The sequence below is a fragment of the Zootoca vivipara genome, chromosome 3 (genome assembly GCF_963506605.1).
Source record: "Zootoca vivipara chromosome 3, rZooViv1.1, whole genome shotgun sequence".
NCBI lineage: Eukaryota > Metazoa > Chordata > Lepidosauria > Squamata > Lacertidae > Zootoca > Zootoca vivipara.
The window spans coordinates 109,199,327-109,220,536 of NC_083278.1; the positions used below are offsets into that span (position 1 = coordinate 109,199,327).

Consider the following 21,210-nt stretch of genomic DNA (forward strand, 5'->3'; position numbering starts at 1 on the left):
TGCTTCTGAATGCTGATTGCTGGCTGATAAAAGAGGGGTCATCACTATATTTGTGGAGTTAGTGCAGGGTCCCCAAACTAAGGCCTGGGGGCCGGATGCGGCCCAATCACCTTCTAAATCCGGCCCGCGGATGTTTCGGGAATCAGCATGTTTTTACATGAGTAGAATGTGTTCTTTATTTAAAATGCATCTCTTGTTATTTGTGGGACCTGCCTGGTGTTTTTACATGAGTAGAATGTGTCCTTTCATTTAAAATGCATCTCTGGGTTATTTGTGGGGCATAGGAATTCATTCATATATATTTTTCAAAATATAGTCCGGCCCCCCACAAGGTCTGAGGGACAGTGGACTGCTGAAAAAGTCTGCTGACCCCTGAGTTAGTGCAACCTTAGGTCAAGATTTTTTTATCCCAAAGGACTTGAGGTGGTACATATGCAGTATTATTATATTGTTTATTAGATTTTTATACCGCCCTTCAGCTGAAGATTCCAGGGCTGTTCACAACAGAAAAATTCAATTCACATAACAGAACAAAAAGAAACCAATAACCCATTTCCACAAACACATTTTAAAAGCTGTAGAATGTATTACAGGAATACCTCTGGTTGTGAACTTAATTCGTTCCGGAGGTCCGTTTATAACCTGAAACCGTTCTTAACCAGAGATACCACTTTAGCTAATGGGGCCTGCCGTGGACGCCACCACGCGATTCCTGTTCTCATCCTGAGGTAAAAGTTCTTAACCCGAGGTACTACTTCTGCGTTAGCGGAGTCTGTAACCCGAAGTGTTAGTAACCCGAGGTGTTTGTAACCCGAGGTACCACTGTGTTCTTTATTAAATTTGTGTATTATCATTTATTAAATTTGATACTAAATATGGTACTCTTTCATCCTCAACAGTCACCCTTGTTAGGCAGGCAGGCCGTTTGTAAAATGGACCCCTCCCCATAATTCACCTGATGGGTTTCACAGCTGAATGGGCGATTTGAACCCAGGTCTCTTATGGCCTTACTGCTTTGAACCCCAACCATTCGTTGGTAGCCTCAGTGAAGAGGGTTGCTGTACTTCTAACCTTGAGTGAGTGACAGGTGCCTATTGAGAGACTTAATACACTGGAATGTTTAAGGAACACTGATGAGCTGTGGGGAGAGTGCTATAGTGCTGTTCTCTGAACCTCTGGTTAGTTTTAACTGTGTGTTGTTGTTGTTTTAATGTGTTGACTAGTGCATGACATGTTGTTGGCTTAGCAATCATGATTTGTTTAGGCGAAACAAAACCACAATCCTGGGCTTGGACATCACACTTAAGCTAGCAGTCTGCTTTGTTTAGCTGCTGATGGAAGGAAGAAGCAAATGAGGAACGCTCAAGCCATGCGCACATTATGGCTTAATAAACTATACTTTATGGCTAAGCATTATTTATCAACTGAGAAACATTTAGAAATCAACAATGGGAAAATATCCGAAGTGTATGTAAAATATAAAACTGTCGTCAAAGATGCACAGATAAAACCATACTGTGCTAGAGATAAGTATACCTAACTAAATCATGCGTCTGAGCATGTTTGCTGAAATAAAAACGGTTTCAGCTTGCATCTAAGACAGTAGAGCAAAAGCTGCCTGTCCAATGTTAATAAGGCAGGGAGATTCAATCTCTGGTTAAGGGTTCTCCCATGGAAGGGCTGGTAAACACCTCGTGTCTGAGAGTCCCTGGGAAGTGACAATGCCTAGTCATGACTAATAAGCAACTACGCTAGATGAATAACCTCATACCTATGGGACCCTCATACCTATGGGACCGCCTCTCCTGGTATGCCCCGCGGAGGACCTTAAGGTCCATAAATAACAACACTTTGGAAGTCCCAAGCCCCAAGGTGGTTAGACTGGCCTCAACCAGGGCCAGGGCCTTTTCAGCTCTGGCCCCGGCCTGGTGGAACGCCCTACCACAGAAGATCAGGGCCCTGCTGGATTTGACATCTTTCCGCAGGGCTTGCAAGACGGAGCTGTTCCGTCTGGCCTTTGGGCTGGACTCAGTCTAACCCCCCTCTCATTTTTTTTTAATGGAACCCCCTTATATGGAATTTGTATATAAATTTTCCCTCGGCTATTTTTGCTGGCCCATGTAGGACCAGCATGGATAGTTGGCCCCAGTGAATATTTGACGTTTTCTCCCTTATGGCTTTGACCTATAGGCTACCACTAAAACGAAGCTGCATTTTAAACTGCATTTTAAACTGTATCCTAACTTATATTTTAATCAACTGTGGGGTTTATTTGTTTATATTCAGTGTTAGCTGCCCTGAGCCCGGTCTTGGCCAGGGAGGGCGGGGTATAAATAAAAATTATTATTATTATTATTATTATTATTATTATTATTATTATTATTTATCATTATTATTAACTGAGCTAACACTAAAGGGCTGGTTTGGATGCAACCCTAAACTACAATTTAACATTATAAATTCACAAGGCAGTAATTAACAACAGCTTGCTGTTCTGTGTGAACCTGGATAAACTCTGCCTTATTTTAACCATAGTTAGTGGAAACAAGCCGACTTCGATCCATATGTTGGGAAGAAGCAGGGTTGCTTTCATTAACTGTAGCAGAGTTTACATTACAATAATCTTTCAGCACAGTTTATAATAAACTGCAGTTATTACAAAAGGAGATGGAAGTGTCTATTTTTTCTTGCAGCCATAACAGAAAGCGGTGTAGGAGGTTGTTAATTCTCTGAACACTGTGAATTTTGCAAAGCAATTACAGACCGTACAGTACACATTATTACTTTTGTAACTAGTTTATTAAACTGTAGCCTGTCTTATTCAACAGAGCAGCATTCTTCAGGGCAATAGGGAAAATGCTCCTGTATGTTTTGTGTTTCCAGAGCCCAGTTCACTGCAAGTGGATTGGGCCTTCTGCCCTCTTGCAAAAGAGGACACAGAAGTGTATAAAATATGCATATAGTACTTTGTATGATTGGGTTTGGGTTTTTTTTGGAAGGTTCCCAAAATAAAACAGTGCAAGAAATAAAATGTCTCACAGGGATAATGGCAGCAGGAGCTTTTCCCATAATTATATTGCCATACAAGAAAAGGCTTAACCTGTGGAATTTCTGCCGGCATAACAGTTGTTAAACACAAGGGCTCTGCTGCTCTCCACTGCTACTCCTAAACCATGCGAAGAACTCAAAACATTTCATGAGTTGTAAACTAGTTATGCTACTGTAGCTCTTTGATCAACCCACCACAGGCTGGCGATACTGCATTCATAGAATCATGGAGTTGGAAGAGACTACAAGGGCCATCCAGTCCAACCCCCTGCCAAGCAGGAAACACCATCAAAGCATTCTTGAAATATGCCTGTCAAGCCTCTGCTTAAAGACCTCCAAAGAAGGAGACTCCACCACACTCCTTGGTAGCAAATTCCACTGCAGAACAGCTCTTACTGTCAGGAAGTTCTTCCTAATGTTTAGGTGGAATCTTCTTTCTTGAAGTTTGAATCCATTGTTCCGTGTCCGCTTCTCTGGAGCAGCAGAAAACAATCTTTCTCCCTCCTCCATATGACATCCTTTCATATATTTGAACATGGCTATCATATCACCCCTTAACCTTCTCTTCTCCAGGCTAAACATACCCAGCTCCCTAAGCCGTTCCTCATAAGGCATAGTTTCCAGGCCTTTGACCATTTTGGTTGCCCTCTTCTGGACACGTTCCAGCTTGTCAGTATCCTTCTTGAACTGTGGTGCCCAGAACTGGACACAGTACTCCAGGTGAGGGCTGACCAGAGCAGAATACAGTGGTACCTATTACTTCCCTAGATCTAGATGCTATACTCCTATTGATGCAGCCCAGAATTGCATTGGCTTTTTTAGCTGCTGCATCACACTGCTGACTCATGTCAAGTCAGCATTCAGGTGTGGCATTTCAAATGCAGTGGAGGAGGGGCCAAAAAAGATTTAAGATTTACTATCTATACCTGGCAGTAAGGACAACAATGTTATCAGCTGAAGCCAACAGTCACCCTTTCCCCCCAGCAAAAAAAGGGTTGTCTTTGATATATTTCCTTTCTAGCGTTTATATCAGCAGCAGCAACCCACCCACTGGAATCCCCTTATTTCCCACCCCCTCAGGCAGGAAATCAATCCCCCTCACATTGCTGTTAGAATAATCCTAGAACCCGCCACCAAATTTCACTTTAAAAAATCCCAACACCTCCAAGAACCTGGAGAGCAATATAATATTGCACTATGGGGTTAATATTTCCCAGTGCCTCAGCAGCAATAGTCCAGGAACGCTGGCCTACTTTGCAGCACTGATGGAACCTGTGTTTTCTCAATCAGAATACCCACCCACCCCCTCCAGTTATGCATTTACATCAGTGGTTCCCAATCAGGAGTCTGGGGACTCCTGGGGGTCTGCTTGCCCCCCCAAAAAAAACAACAACAACTTTTTGCCATTTTTACATGGTATTATCACAGAAAGACATGCCTCGCATCGCCTGAAACTGCTTTTGCTGTAAACACGAGTATTTTACCTGCATTTAGTTTAATGCTGTTGCAGCTAAGGATGAATGCTTGCCTGTGAGTAAAATGGGGTAACAAAGGAGGAGATTGGCCTAATAGCTAATATTTTTTGCTTTCAATTGAACTGCATAAGATGGGATTTGAACTTTGTTCAGACCCATGCTTTTAAAACACAAGCGGTAAGCCGAACTTTTTGTCTGCTACTTCACAAATGTGGTTCTATAGGTGGATAAAATATAGTTAATTATTTTCCATCACCTATCTAATAAAACCCTTCACATATGCTATAGTACAGTCATAGGTACACTAAAATATTGGGTTTCTCAACATTTTCTCTGGGTGACTATCACTTCTTTCCCAGGAAAGGGGCGAAAAACAGATTCAAAACGAACCAAACTGTACCTTCTCCATTGTCATAGAAAAACTAAAGCGAAACATGCACCAAAGAATACTCAAATAGCTTCCAAATAAACCTGGAAGCCCCTTTTCAGTTGTCTGAAGATGATACTTCCTGGCTCATTTTGAGGGTCTTCTATTGAAGTTGTATGCCTCTAAAGTTCTCTGTAGCCATTGTCAATCACACCTCTGACTTCATGCATTGGTTAGAAGCAATGAAAGGTGGTAGCAGGTTCATGTTTCACAAAGCAATTATTAAACAGTACCTGCACATTTTGCTTTGTAACTTTAATTCTACAGCAACTAGAGACATTTAAAAAAGGAAAAGGAAGAAAACTCAGCATCTGACCTCTGCTGGTTTGTAGTTCAGTACAGATGTACTGTATTCCATGTCTACATTTGAGGGCAATGTCTGATAAAAGAGAGCTTACGAAATGTACATCCAATACCTGGTATGGCAGGGATGGTTTTAAATTCACCTCTTCTCATCAGAATTGCTTGGCCAGTATGACAGTCAGATAAGAACAGAGGAAACTGCATTATATCATGTCAGCCTGTTTGTCCATCTGGCTCAGTACTCTGACAGCAGCTCTGCAAGATTTCAGGCAGAGAAGTCTCTCCCACCATCTGCTACCAAATCCATTTTTGAACTGTAGATGCCAGGAGTGGAACCTGCGTCTTCCCACCTGCAAACCATGTGTTCCACCACTGACTTTTGACCCCACACTCCATTATTTATTCCCACCCTACATTTCCTTAAAACTTAATTAGGGGGTCTCTTAACTGCTAGCGCAGCCTTCACCAACCTGGGGGTCTTCCAGATGTTTTGAACTACAAGGCCATGTGAGTGGATGGCAAAGGTAGTGGAAGGTCATGTTAGCAGATGCAATCCAGAAGAACCTTCACTTACAACTCCACTGAAGTTTCAATTTACTCAGCTCTTGAGTTTCAATTTACTTCTTCATTGTTACTTTAGCTTACCTATCTTCCGCTGGGACCATGCGCATTGATTACAAAGTCGTTTCTGGGTCAGATTTTCCATGCCTTTTATAACAACAGGCAGTTCTTTTCCATGCCTATACCACCATTTCAAAGCGAAAAGTGGGTTGTTGTTTTCCATACATTTTCAGCAGCAACGTAACTGCTGTTAAATGCTTGCCACAACCTTCAACTTCAGTCAAAAAGAGCTAAGGAAAACAAAGCCTTCCTTTTCAACTGCACTTTAACTGCCTTCTGTTGTGTTTGTTGTTGGCAGCATCCGCACAATACCTGTCTGTTTTTAAAACACGTTATACATAATAAACAACTGACAGAGTTCAAGTGGAGAGCAAGAGAAGTGTTTTCTATTTTTAAAAGCTAGTTGCGCAGCAGGCAGATTAAGGAGCAGAAACCATAGCTGTGGAACACACTTTTAAAACCAGTTTAGAAGTGGCTAGATAAATGTATATTAAAACTAAAAATGTCAGAGCAGTGGGGTCTCTTTGTATTATTAATATTTCAAGCTTTTTGATGATTCACTTCTCCATCAGCATCAGCAAAATGGAGAGTTATCGCCTTCCAAATACAACTGTTTATAATTTCTGTAACTTACTGCAGTCTGACTGATCGGATTAGTTAATTTTAAGGTATCATTCAATTCATTTACTATGCATAACACATTCATATTATTCTATGCTTGCCTTTGGCTGATGCTATTAAATACAAAAATTGTGCCCTAGTTAAAATATTTATGGGATATCGAATGTTAGGTAAAGGTAAAGTTCCTCTGGACGGTTAAGTCTAGTCAAAGGTGACTGTGGGATGCAGTGCTCATCTCGCTTCAGGCTGAGGGAGCCAGTGTTTGTCCACAGACAGCTTTCCGGGTCATGTGGCCAGCATGACTAAACAGCTTCTGGCGCAACAGGACACCGTGACAGAAGCCAGAGCACACGGAAACGCCATTTACCTTCCCGCCGGAGCGGTACCTATTTATCTACTTGCACTGGTGTGCTTTCGAACTGCTAGGTTGGCAGAAGCTGGGACAGAGCAACGGGAGCTCACTCCGTAGCAGGGATTCGAACCACCAACCAAGAGGCTCAGTGGTTTAGACCACAGCGCCACTCGCAACCCTATGTCAAATGTTACACTTACTTGAAGTAGGTTTATTGCTTTCAATAGCTCTACTTAAGGCATTATTAACATTTTATATCAACCAATATCTATAAAATCAGAACTGCTGTACTGGGAAGGACTGCTGCAAATTTCAGATTTCTAACACAGCAGGTGTTTCCTAAGCGATGCAAAAACCTTCAGAAAGGAAATTCTGAAAAGGTATGTCTAATTCAGGACCCAGCTCTTCAAGTGTAGCACAAGAAAGGCATAAAACAGTGGTATGAGGCAGACACCTTTGCACAGAATTAAGCCTTTGCTTTTAAACCATAAGCACAGAAATGAAACATTGAAGGGACATCACAATAGGCGACTCAGAGGTATCCCACATCAAGGCGAAAGAATGGCTCTGTTCTGTGCCAGAAGCAGTTTTTCTGCTGAGTCAGAGGCTTATGCATAATTCACAGGAATCTTTCAACAAGGGGCACAGTGTCCTGAAGTGGAAAGTCACACACAACTGGAATGTGGCAAACAATTCTGTGCAACAACAATAAGAGGTAGGAGACCCAACAGGACTGGCAGGGGGAAAGATTCTGCCCAGACACGGTTCCATGACTGCCCCCGCAAAGCAACAATTTCTGTTGTTAAGCAGGTCCTGCTGAACAACAACACCTGAAAGTTTCCTTATCACCTCAACACAGATTCTTGAGATTTTCTGGTGGCTGTTCTTTTTGTCCCCAAGTTTCCTTAGCATAACTCCTGATGCTTCCTGAACTCAGAATCAAAAAGGGGGATACGGGTATGCTGTAGAATAAGTGGACACTGGAGTATGAGAAGCACCAAGAATAAGCTCTCCCCCCTCTTCCTCTTAGTTCAGCAGAGCTTCATCAAGAGATGTTCTGGGTGGACTGTGAACTTCCTTCCCTAAGACTCAGCCATACCTGTTTCACTCTGACCGTGGCAGGAAAGATTGTTACTAACTTACATGGTACCGTCAATTTATTTGGTACTTACAAAGCTAAAAACAGAAGGCAGATTTCTTCTCCAAAGGGCCTGCGAAAGCTGCGTCGAAGGCAGCAAGATTCTAAAAAGGAGGGATGGATGAGCAAGAGTAACAGGGAAGTCTAGTGCTTTGTGCAAAAGCTGTTTCAGTTGGGTAATGACCCAGGAAAAGGCATCATAGAAAAGGTGGTTTAAGGAAAGGTTTAAAGCCATCCAGATGTTGGAACCTGTGGCCTTCACTACGCAATTGGGCTCCAGTGCCCATTAACCCCAGCCAACAATGGCCTGAGACTATGGGACTTGGAGTGCAACACCTGGAAGGCCACATGCTCTCTATCCCTGGTTTAAAGCAGGGGTGGAAAACCTCAGGCCTGGGGGTCAAATGCAGCCCTCCAGGCCTCTCTACGTGGCCCTCAGAAACCTCCAAACTTCTATATTCGGGCCCTGGCCCTAAGTCCTACCCCAAGTGTTTCTGCCTGGCTGGAATATGCCCTTGAACTCTAACAATACTTCTTGCTTGTCTGGATGGAGACCAGAGGAAAGGGGAGTGTAGAAACCATTATCCTGTACAAAGATGGCATTTGAATTTGCTTCTCTCCACCCACCCCCTTCCCCGCTTTTGCCTCTGGTGCTGCCCACCAGTGGCCCATGTCCCTCAAAAGTTTCCCCCAGAGAAGAGATTGAGCTCCCTCTATGTGAAAGAGATTCTCCACCCCCTGGGTTTGAAGGAAGGGAGAGAGCCATACAGAGGATAGACGAGGGAGCTCTGGGCCTAATAGGTAGCAATAAGAAGGGTGTTTTTAGAGAGCAGGAGATCTTCAGGCTGTTCCAAGGGGTAAAATTGAAGGAGGGTGTGTGCTGTTGCCGAAGCAGGAGAAGCAACTGAGGAAGGGCGCTTCATACGGTGTGGGCAACAAGAGAGGTGAATGATTCTGGTGGCAGCGTTCTGGATGAGGTGCAGACAATAGTCAGATCAAAGTTCCACACACTTTCATCTGACTACTGTACATCCAAGGAACCCCAATTGGGATTGCTTCTATTTCCCCCTTTTTGTGATGGCTCTGTACTCAAACCTGTTGTTGGTATTGTTGATACTATTATTTCTTCGAATTAGTTCATTTGTAATTGGAAATCAATAAAACACAATTTTTTATTTTTTTAAAAAAAAGTCTGCATGTTTATCCGAACCCTGGGTAAACTATGATAATTCTATACAGGTGACTTTTCCCCATGGTACCAAGTAGGTTGTGCTGACTAGCCCAACCTCAGACGCACCGCCATGATCCATCAACCCTTCAGTGTGCAAGTGTCCAAACACTTGGGCAAAGAGCTCAAGCAGCATTGAAGCCAACAGTCCTTTCTCATTGTTTCCCACTCAGCAACTTTTATAGAGAAGGTAGACCAGGAACCACTTCTGGATTCAGATGGTCTCTATGTCTAGCTGTTGCATCCAATAAGTAGAATTCATTGGAGAAGTGTAGCTAACTGGCAAATGAAGACTTATCCTCCAAGAATTTGTCAACCCCACTTTGAAAGCCATCAATCACCACACCTTATGGAAGCAAATTCTTTAAGCTAATTATCTGCATTCTAATAGACAGGGAGAAGAAGAAAAATCTCTGTTCACCCTCAGCACACCTCCATCATACTTTTTCAGTCATCTTTTCTCTAAGCTTAAAAGGAAATTCTTCATACAGTGCTCCAGTTTTGATCGTTTAGGTTGCCTTTTTCTTCTTTTCCAGTTCTGAGATACCCGTTTCGAAACAGGGTAACTGTGCAGAGTATTTCAAATACAGCCACAACATAGGTTTATAATATAAACCTCCACTTCTCCCAAAAAATAAATTACAAAATTGTCCTGTAGCACCTTAGAGACCAACAAAGTTTGTTCTGGGTATAAGCTTTTGTGTGCATACACACTTCTTCAGATACACTGATACACCAGACCCTTATATATAGTGGGAGGGTGGCGTGGGCTTTTTCTCAGAAAGGTAGTAGGAGATGGATGATTGACTCAATGGGTATGGTAAAGCTGTGACTGTTAACGACTGCAATTAGTCAAACAGGAAAAAGCAAGGGATAGTATGCAGGTGACCAAAAATAGCCACTGCACAATTTTTCCATTTTTTAAAAAAATTATTTCGACTGCGTCAGACCAACACAGCTACCTACCTGAATCTTCTCCTAAAAACTTTATATAAAACTTTCCCCTAAAAATTCCTACCTTTTTGTCATCATTGCACACCAATAATCCCAGGAAGTGAATTGGCTAAAGAGGCTCAACTCTCTAGACTGTGTCTAGAGTTGCCCAAACTTGGGTCTTCAGCTGTTTTGGGACTACAATTCCTATCATCCCTAGCTAGCAGGACAAGTTAGAGACCCAAGTTTGGGAATCCCTGGTCTAGAGTATCCAGATTAGAAGTGCCATCAGCAAGCATCACCCAAAGGCATCTTCTGGCTTAAACAAATTCTACACAGAAGACCCAACAGAGGCAACAGTTCTGAAGCAAGCAGCAACACCTCCTTCTATGTGCAGCATAAAATTTCAACCTCAAGCAGTTATGTTGGGAAGAAGGGCTGGGCAGCAGGCAGAGAGGAAGGAAATTTAGACGGCCGCTTTCTGAGCCGACGCCACCACAAAGATGTACAGCCAGATCGTGAGACACACATTTTCAAGAGGGACACAAGCCATGGCATGCTGAAGAAACACATTGATTAGTGAAATGCAAAGGAAGTGAAAGCAGGTTACCTGTAGGCTTACTCAGCTTTGATGAAAACATAGGGGCGGATTTCTCCTTTTCCTTGACAGAAGCAACTCCACTCTCAGCTCCCTTTCCTACACTGTCTAACTTTTTCTCTGCCGGCGAAGAAGTAATATCAGCTGGGGCCAAGATCTCTTTAGTTGTTTCATGCACTTCTCTGTCCAGTTTCACGGAGGGTTTTCCCAAGGCACGACCTCTCTCTTCATTTTTGACTTGCACATTCTTTAAAGAAAGGTCGTGGGCCACCTCTTGGCAAGGAGACTGCCTTGCCTCCGATTCAAATGCATCACGAGGCTCTCTGCGTTCAGTCTCCTTCGACACATCTTTTTCCGTAGCTCCCACCACCGACTTAGCAGCTTGATAAGGAGCTGTGGGGAAATCATCCGTCTCTGGAGAGGATTCTGCGGACAACACAATTTTGCCTCCCACTTTGAGCTCCTTGGGAACAGGAAAATAACCTGCGCCAGAACGTAGGTCTTCCATGTCTAGTTCCTTCCATGTCTTCTCCTCCTTTGCCAGATCTGCAGCCGCTACTTCTGGAGCCCAGACAGTGGGTGCATTTTGGGAGGGTTCAGTCTGAGGCTGGAAGGATTCTAAGTAAGGCTTGCTAAAGGAAGGTGGCAACTCCTTCTGCTTCTCCTCCCAACCTTCCTTGGATACAATCTGAGCAGCAGATGCGGTGGTTTTCTCTTTCTGAGCAAGAACGGGTTCTTGACAACTACCAAATAAGTCACTTTTCCCAGGTGCTTTCTCGTGAAGCTTGGCATATTCAGGTACAGGTTGGGAAACACATTCTGAAATCATCTCCTTGGATTTCTCTGCAACGGCCGGTAAAGCGGATTCATTGGAAACCTTAGTTTCTTTAACTAAGTCACATGCAATGGATATATAAGAATTCTCCAAGTCTTCCGCAGTTGTACCATTCTTATGGTCGGGTTCCTTATCGGCAACATCAACCTTGGTTTCTTGTGCTTGACTTGCGGGTACATTCATTGCCTCCTGATACGAGGGAGGCTCCTCAGACTTCTGCATTACATTATCATAGTCGTTCTCGTAATCACCAGAAAAAGCTTCTGAAGAGGAGGTTTCAGTTTGCACGGCAGGAGCAACTACCCCAACAGCGCTTGCATTCAATGGTGCTTCCATGACAATATCTGGCAAGACAGGGGAAGGAGCTGTTTCAGACCCTCCTTCGAAGGAGGGGCAGAGCTGCACGGCCACATTCAAGGGCTCTTGCGATGACTCGGACACCTGAACCAAATCGATCTTTGTTTCGTAAGCAAGTTTGGGGCTAATTGCATCATGAAGTTCATTCTCATATGCTTCTTGCACTAAATCAGGAGTAAGACCTTCGGGCATATTGGCCAGAGCATCAGTAGACGCCAGCAGATTCTCGGCTTTATCAGATTCAGCATTCTTGCCCTGGCCACTTGCCAACTCAATGTGGGCAACACTTGGTTCCGTGCCAAAATGGGCCTTCATCTCTGCTATCTTTTTCTCATCTGTTTTATTTTCAGAAGCCTGCTCCTCCACCAGAGACTTGGCTGTGCTGCCCTCAACTGTCACAGCTGATTCAAACTTGGCACAAGTAATGTAATCTTCTGAAAATTCTGTTGAGGCTTCTGGAGTGCTGGGGAAAGAAATATCTTCATTGCTGCTTTCATGCTTCTTCTCGCTCTCTTTTTCAAAGTCTTTTTCTACCGGCAGAGTCTGAGCCTCCTCCATGTCATATTTACCTATACCATCCATCTGACTCCTAGCCATTTCTTTTAAACTGCTGCTTTCATTGCTAGCCCATGATGGTTCAAAAGGCTTGAAATCCACATAGTCGTCCCTTACAGAAAGGTCTACGAAAGCCATATTTTCGTCAGGATCATGCTTTCGGTCTTCAAGAAATGCATCGTTATCGTGCTTCACAAACAGCTCAACAGGAGATTCTGGAGAGGAGTCCTGCTGGTGTGCAGATAGTTTTTCTATATTAAACACTTCATTGGTGCCTACTGGTTCCTTCGTCTGAGATGAAAAGAATAGCCCTGTCCCCGTGTCAGAGGGCACTGCTTCTGAAGGTTTCCCTTCTGAACCACCAGCATCGCCACCAACATCTGCAAGGAATGGGTTTCGTGCATTTTGGGTAGCAGCGGTAAATGCCTGGCTTTCAACCTGACCGTAACTGCCCTTTGTAGATAGCCCGCCTGTTACTGTGTCGGGGGCTGTGTAGTCTTTAAAAGGATTGGCTGAGAGAGGAGAGAGAGAGGGAAGAGAAGCGGTAGCGTCAAGCGGGGCTGCAGCGAAATCTTCTCGCCATGCACGACCCAGCTGCTCCTGCAAGTCCATACCTTTGTCTGTGGCCGTGGACAGAAAGGAAAGTTAGCGAAGAGTGCAAGTGGTCTGAAAGTTAAGGCAAGTTTTAATGACAAGATCCCCTCCCCAAAAAAACACAGTAGCTAGCTCTTAACACTTACACCTAGAAAGGTTAGTAGGGAAAGCATGCAATATTAAAGCTAAGAGAGGGTAAATGTAAATGAAGCAGCAAGTATTGTGCAATCCAATACGGTTAGGGAAGAGCTTATGCAAAGTACAGTACACAAGTTTTACGCAACAGGCCTGGGAAATAGGTCTCATTCTCCTACCCCCTCTCTCTCTCTTTTGGAAAAAAGCAAGTGAATAATAACAACCCTGTGAAGAAATAATATTGATGTTCTCTTAACCATAGCCAAGAGAGTAGGAGAAGGCGATAAATAATGCATTTCCTCTCCCTCCCAAGTCTTCAACTAGGGTTTCCATATTTTGAAGAGCCAAAAAAGAGGACGCTATGACTGCCGTTAAAAGCAAATAAATGCAATTTGTCTCAAATCTTACCCCTGAAAAAGAGGGTGTGTCCTGGGAAGAGACTACTCATGGCAACCCTACTTAACACTAACTGTGCTTAAGACCGAGCAGGTTCCCTCCGAACTAGCATTTGCAAGCCAACTTCAAGCCCGGGTAACAATGGGAATCCTGCTCAGCATTAACCATGGTTAAGAGCCAATGTGAATGTTAACAGTAAACTGGGAAAGAAATACAAGGAGGAAGAGGAAAACTCAAAGAATCTGAAGCCCAGTCTCTTAATTATGCAATTAAGAGATTGGCAGGATCACCTTCATCATACACCCAACAGGTGAAAAGGCAAATCAATTTCAATTATGGTAAACTGCATTAATGCTAACAGTTCATTAATTGTAACAAATTAGAGCCAACTCTATATCAGCAAAAGCAACTACACCTTTAATAGTTATTCTGTTAATAGTAGCTACAAGCTGTTCCTAGGGAAAAGTTCCAAGAATTGATGGACAGCTGCAGTTTAACTGTAAAACAGAAACTGTCCAAGCTTGAATTTCGAGCCACTTTGAAACAAACAAAACATGTTTTACAAATTTAGAAGACTTTAGTATTCTTGGATCTGCGACAACTTTTTTTTTTTTAGTAAATACATCTAGAAACTATTAGTGGGGAAGGAAAACGCAAAGGACACGGGGGGGGGAGGGACATACTCTAATGCAAAAGGCTAGCTGAAATAACTTGCCTGCAGAAGAGTGCATCAGAGGGTCAGATGCAACAGGAAGAGCAAAAGGGGTCTCATCTGAAAAACAAATACAGTATGACCTCAGCAGAAATAAATGTGGAAAATGAGTTTAAAGAAGGGAAAGAGGGAGAAGAGAGTATTCAGCATTCATATTTCTAGCAGATATTTTACACCCATATTTAAAAAGAACGAAACGAGAGAGAATTCGCATGCAGGATTACTCTGTTTGTCACAAAGTGGAGAAGCTTCTGCTAAGAAACACTCCTCCCCTCCCCGCCCCTCCAGCCACTTGCCCCAATCTTAGATGCAGGCCTAAATAGGAACGCCCAGGAATATTGACTCAGGATCCACCAGCCAAGAAATTCCAGGGTGTTTCATCTACTACACTTCTTTGCTAATGTAGGTCATTAACAGGTCACTTAAAACTCCACCCAGAATTCCACACAAGCAGATGTGATTCACACGGTTACTCTCCTTCATCCCCCTAAACATATGAACATGTACATTAAGCAATTGCATCAACTGCATCGGGGGGGGGGGGGCAGCTATTGCTAATTGACTGCAGTGCAGAAATAAGGAAAAGATGTTTTAATATTATATTTGGGACTGTTTTAAATGCTACGTAAAAACAAATCAGGTTGTATAAAATCATGAAATAGCATAGGGAGAATCAGTGCTCAAGAGTGCATGTATGTCCACTTACTCCCATGTCAAGGTTGAACTAACATATTTACGCTGAAGCAAACATCAAAAGAGCTTTGATTTAACCATTAGCCCTCGCCCAAGTCTTATACATCCTCCAGTTCACATCTTGCGATCAACTATTTAAAGAGCATAGTAGTAGCAGGATGATTACTAGCTATCCTTCCTGACTGATCCAAGAAGCAACAGAAAAAGTGTTATGCAAAGGGCGCCACCTGTGCCCTGCAGGAGAGCTCTGCCAGAGCCTCACTTAATGATTAAAGGACTATGAGCAAGCCAGTGCACATCTAAGATGATGCAAAAGCTGAGCAATGCACACCATAGCTGACCATCAACAATAGGGAATGGCTGGCTTGAATTATGCACTATACCAGGCATCCCCAAACTTTGGCCCTCCAGATGTTTTGGACTACAATTCCCAGCTTCCCCAACCACTGGTCCTGTTAGCTAGGGATCATGGGAGTTGTAGGCCAAAACATCTGGAGGGCCGCAGTTTGGGGATGCCTGCACTATACGGTGTTGTGTTTTTCATGAGGCCGGAGGAACATCGCCCGGCTGTGAGGCGTGAAGGCCGCTCCTTGCAAGGCCCTTTTCACCTGGTCTAGGGGGCGAGGCCCAGACGCACCACCCCTACTAAAGAGGGTCCTTATGAGGCTGGAAGAACATTGCCCAGCTATTGTTTTATTGATTGATTGATTGATTGATTGATTTAATATGCTGTAAACCGCTTTGAGATTTTTAGTAAAAGATCCCCTTCATGGAGCACTGCCTTGTCGTTGCGAAGGGGCTTAAATAACTTAGAGAAGTTATGTTTTGACCAAACGTGATCCACCTGGAGAAGGAACCGGCAAGCCACTCCAGTATCCCTGCCAAGAAAACTCCATGGACAAAGACTCCATGGGGTCACGAAGAGTCGGCTGCCATACAGACAATCTCTACTGGTGAATAAGTACCAAAATTCCAAGCAGGAAGAAAGACTTTTCAGTGGTGAATTCCTTCCTCTAGAACGCCATCCAAATGTCACTATTCTGGCGACAATATTATTATTATTATTATTATTATTATTATTATTATTATTATTATTATCCACTGCATTTAGTGGGTCTTTCTCTGCTTCCTGCAGTTGCTTTCTCTCTCTCTCTCTTGTGTTTCCAAATAAAATAATTATATTTCTATTTAGTTTTACTATTAGTCCACTTTTTTATTCTGTTATTGCTTTGTCCTTGTTAGCGAACCTGGTTTTTTTTTTTACCAGGACAGTGGCCTAAAGACATCAAACATACACTATGATTAACATTTCCCAGCGTTCTTATTGTGTGGAGTTACATCACACACACACACACACACGGCCCTGAAACTTCTGAAGAACACAAAACAGGAGAGATGCTTTGCAACATACACTTAAATGGTGTCCTGCTGATTTGTACACATTCTATTTCCAAAGCATCCAGCATAAAATGGAGCCAATCTTTTATTTGGTCTTTGATTTCTTGAAAGTATTAAGCCGCACAAAGAGATCAGATTACTGCACTGCTCAGGTTGCCAAGTAAAGCATCCGAGAATTAAGGAATGCTAGTTTGCCTCTGTATGCTTACTCAACAAAGCAAGAGATCCGGTGGAGGAGAACAAAGATGTACATTGCAAAACCAAGACACTATTAATGCATGCATTTATTTGCACAAGATGCAGAAAATGGTGTGGGTGGGTGATTATCTCATCTTAATTTTTTACATTGCCTGGTTTCCCACACCAAGTAAATTTTAAGGGATAGAGAGAGTATTATCATTTATTGAATTTATACACTGGCCTCCCTCCAGAAGAAGCCCTGGGTTATCTTTTTTTTAAAAAGGGAATTATTAAGAGGATGGCTGAAGAACTTCATGGGAAGCTGAAGCGTGCAATGTTTATTGCTACATGACATCTGAAAAAACAGCTTTCTCCATATTGTAGGTTACTAATACAAAATTAATGCTGCAGACTAAGTGCTGCTCATGCAGGCAGAGAGTGGAGCAGATTGATACAACATATTTTGCTCTCAGTTCATGTTGCTACCCTATTATCTGTTAAAAGGGCATGAGAAAGGGTGTACCATAATGTCCGTTTGGAACATTTTAATTATTTATGCATAGCTAGACAAGCATCACTTTGGACAATGAGATATGAGATGGATTTCCACATTAAAAATTGACCTTCGTGAAAATCTGCTATCTGAAATGAGAACAATTAAATGGCATTGATGAGGACTGTCAGACATTTGAAATGTTAATTTATTTAAACATAGAATCATAGTATCACCCCCTGCAATGCCTTTGTAATGGATCGTTTCTAAATGTGCATATTATCAAAACCTTTCCAAGTTATTAAACTGCAAAGCAGCAACTACTACTTATCATCAGAAGACAAGACTACTGTTAATATCTATTCTTCTTGCTAATTTAAAGCTGCAAATGCAAAACTATCTTAAGAATTGTCCCTTAATGGCATACAAATATGAAATGTGGGCATGCAGACTCTAATACTGAGGTTATGCATCCATTTACTATTTCAGAGAAGACACACCCCCTCTAAGGAGAGGGAGCACGAACATCAATGAGGCGGCAAAACAGGAATTATTTGTTCTGCTGCACAGGAACACACCTCAGAACCTTTGATTCCACAATCCTGCTCAAAGTATCTTAACTCCTGGTCTCATACGAACATAAGTATCTCACACTGGTATATTAACTCCTATTGGCAGTGGTTCTCCAAGACTGAAAGACTGAAACCACATACACTCACAAGAAGTTGATACATGAGAGAGAAGGGAGTATCCCAGAAGATAGGATTAATGGGAAGGGGCCCTTTTTGCCCCCTAAGCTCCAATTTATTGATCAATGTAATTTAGTTATTGTCAAAGGCTTTTTAAAAAATGGAATGCAAGTACTAATTTCTTTAAGGATACGTTTTAGATTCACATTTATCATTTAGTTGCTTTCAAATGCTTACACAAAAAGAAGAGTATAAATACCATCTTAAATGATTTGCCAAGAGAAATCATCCATTCTAGAAAGATAAGAACTAGAATTTGAGTTGATTGCCACTTAGGACGGATCATCAAGCAATAACAGTGGCACTCAAGTACACACACACAACCTCACACACACACACCACAGCCACCCTTCTCAGCTTCTTGGGATTGACTCCTCCTCTTCCTGAAGCACTAACAGGAGAAGTGAGGCTTCCTGGAACACTATAACAGGAGATGTGAGGCTTCTGCTTGCCAGGTGCACAGGACTGTACCAAAACATGGCAAGTAGGAGCCCTCATACTCTGGCCACAGAGCGGCTTAAATATTAGTCCAGCTTTGACTACAAATACATTAGTACAAGCAATGGAATGAAAAACAATGAGAAAACAGATCAAAACAAGGCCACTTACTTGCTTACTTACTCACTTGCAGCCATTCTGGCATTATTACAAAGCCATTGCAAACTTACAACTGTTATGCAAATTCAACAGTGAAATAAACAACACACATTTGTACAACAGTTGTATCCGCTGACTTCCCAGATGCTTCCAATCACTGCTGCTGTGCACAATTAGTATGTACAGCTACAACTGGCTTTCCCTCTCAGTAATGACTAGACTTTCATAAAATCAAGCTCATTTTGTCTGAGAACAGAAGGTAATGATTTAATATCTGTTCCCTACATACTGGCGTTTGAACCTTTTGAACTCAAATCATAACCTTCAAAAATATTTAATTGCTTCAATGAATCTGCATACATTTCTAAACAAGAAAATACGCCCAGTGCAATAACAGAGAAGGGCAAAAGCCATTTTGCAGAAGTCTTCCGAAACAATGTTATCAGAACAGTTACACTCTGCCAAAGCTATCAAGCTGAAAACACATAAGCTCTGACAATCATGAGGTCTCCATACAACCAGACCTGCAGAAGAGAAGTCACAGCCCAATCCCTGTCTTATTTGCTGTACTCTGGAAGAATTCCCAGGACCCCACTGTTTGCAACTGTTTCCCACTTATGCCTGGGAAAATGTAAGGCTCTCCCAAGCTCATCAAAAGTATGGGCAGGGATGGGGCAACGCCTTGGGTTCAGAGGCCCATGTTGGAAGTCTGTGCCAGTTTTTGCTAAGCTGCTGCAGGCAGGCAGCCAGTGTGGCTAGCCCACCTGTTTGAGGCTCTCGGCCTGTGTGAACTGGCTGGGGAACAAAACCCCTGTGTGAAGAAAGGGGGGAGCCCCATGTGTTCTTGCTGATTATCTCAGCAAGGCATTGTAGAGGAATGCAAAGTATATACTGAAGGAAGGGAAAAGGAGAGAGAAAAGCGAACCAGTGGAGGAGGCTGAATCCCTGAGAAAGAGCGAACACAGAGAGACACGCAAGTGCGGATAAAAAGAATAAAATTTAGAAATTGAAAGATTTACACGTGGAGAGATGTGTAGTAGTGTAAAGAGAAGGATGTGTTTTAGAAGCACAAACTTCCTGACTGGGAGAGATCCAACTGCAACTCCTGGGAAGAAGCACATTATAATCCTGAAGTCAGGGACTACCTTACTTCTGATCTTTTTAAGCAACTCTGGAAAGTCTTTGATGTGAAATAATGGGATAGATGCCTTAGATAAAGGGGGAGAAGAACAGATTCAAAGATAAGTTGACTACAGGTAGAGGGAGAAGGCAGTATAAGCTGTGAGAATGGGGGGGGGGGAGAACCAGCAGGATAATTGTGTGTTGTAGTGGTGCAGAGAGAGTCTTGGAGTACAGAAAGGGAAAACAAGGGAGGATTTAACAGGGATTTGTTTCAATGAGAAAAGGGAGTTCATCCCAACAGCATATGAAAGCTGAGAAGAGCTAAAAGTATGTGGAGATGATGACAGGTATTCAAGGCAAGTTTCCAACACCACACCTTCTCAGGTAAACATTTGTGAACCATGCAAATACCCAGTGACATTCTTGTGAGCTGCTGCCAAAACTTTAAAGTTGTTATCCTTTAATATTATTGTAAATAGAAATATTTGGCTTCCCTACCTCTGGTGGATACTTATGGAAGTGAGAGCTGGACCATAAAGAAGGCTGATCGCCGAAGAATTGATGCTTTTGAATTATGGTGCTGGAGGAGACTCTTGAGAGTCCCATGGACTGCTAGAAGATCAAACCTATCCATTCTTAAGGAAATCAGCCCTGAGTGCTCCCTGGAAGGACAGATCGTGAAGCTGAGGCTCCAATACTTTGGCCACCTCATGAGAAGAGAAGAATCCTTGGAAAAGACCCTGATGTTGGGAAAGATTGAGGGCACTAGGAGAAGGGGACGACAGAGGACGAGATGGTTGGACAGTGTTCTCGAGGCTACGGACATGAGTTTGACCGAACTGCGGGAGGCAGTGGAAGACAGGAGTGCCTGGCGTGCTATGGTCCATGGGGTCACGAAGAGTCGGACACGACTAAACGACTAAACAACAACAACAAAATAGAAATAGGATTTATGGTGAAACCCTACCGGAACTGCAGTCCTTGTTTTCAGAAGGAAAAATGTGATACAATTCAAGAAGGCATTTACGTACAAAGCGTACCAAGCCTTAACTAAAGTTGTGCATTCTCTATGTATCCACCAGAGGTAGGGAAGCCAAAATGATGCTCTCCAGATGTTGGTGGTAGACTACAGCTCCCATCATCCCAGATATGGTAATCAGCCATGCTGGATGATGTAAGCTGTAGTACAACATCCGGAGGGTATCACATAGCATCACATAGCAGGACCAGAGAAGCAAAGTAGCCACAATCTCCTTTGGGGGGAGCACACATTTTCACACTAAACCATAGTTTAGCTTGATGACTTTGGCATATTCTTCTCCCTGTTGCTCTGCTATGCCTTCAGCTTGACCAGAGATGGTGTGTATCTCCATTCAAGGACCAAAAGTGCCTGCTCAACCTGGCACATGCCAGTACTAAAATGTGGCAGGTTCTTATCCAAGAGATGTTGTTTGCAGATGACACAGCTTTGACAACGCACTCCGAGGAAGCTCTACAAAGACTCCTCTCAACCATTTTGCCCAAGCCCTCAGGGAGTTTGGCCTCGCCATCAGCCTGATGAAGACCAGCATCCTGAGTCATGATGTCACCAGCTCTCCACACATCAGAACTGGGGACCACACACTAGAGGTAGTAGACAATCCCGTCTAC

At 43.0% G+C, this 21,210-nt stretch overlaps 1 protein-coding gene across 3 annotated transcripts in view; it reads right to left on the reverse strand.

Moving 5' to 3' along the window:
• RTN4 (reticulon 4) overlaps positions 1-21,210 on the reverse strand; it is a 58,142-nt gene that overhangs the window by 29,586 nt on the left and 7,346 nt on the right. Inside the window, exons 2-3 of one of the 3 annotated variants that reach the window (XM_035110956.2) lie at positions 14,332-14,388; positions 10,757-13,111 (exon numbers count right to left, since the gene is read on the reverse strand). The exons of 1 other annotated variant lie outside the window; for it this stretch is intronic. In XM_035110956.2, coding sequence (XP_034966847.2) covers positions 10,757-13,111; positions 14,332-14,388 — 2,412 coding nt within the window. The remainder of the gene's footprint in view (positions 1-10,756; positions 13,112-14,331; positions 14,389-21,210) is intronic. One more of the 3 variants, XM_035110957.2, reaches the window with a different exon arrangement.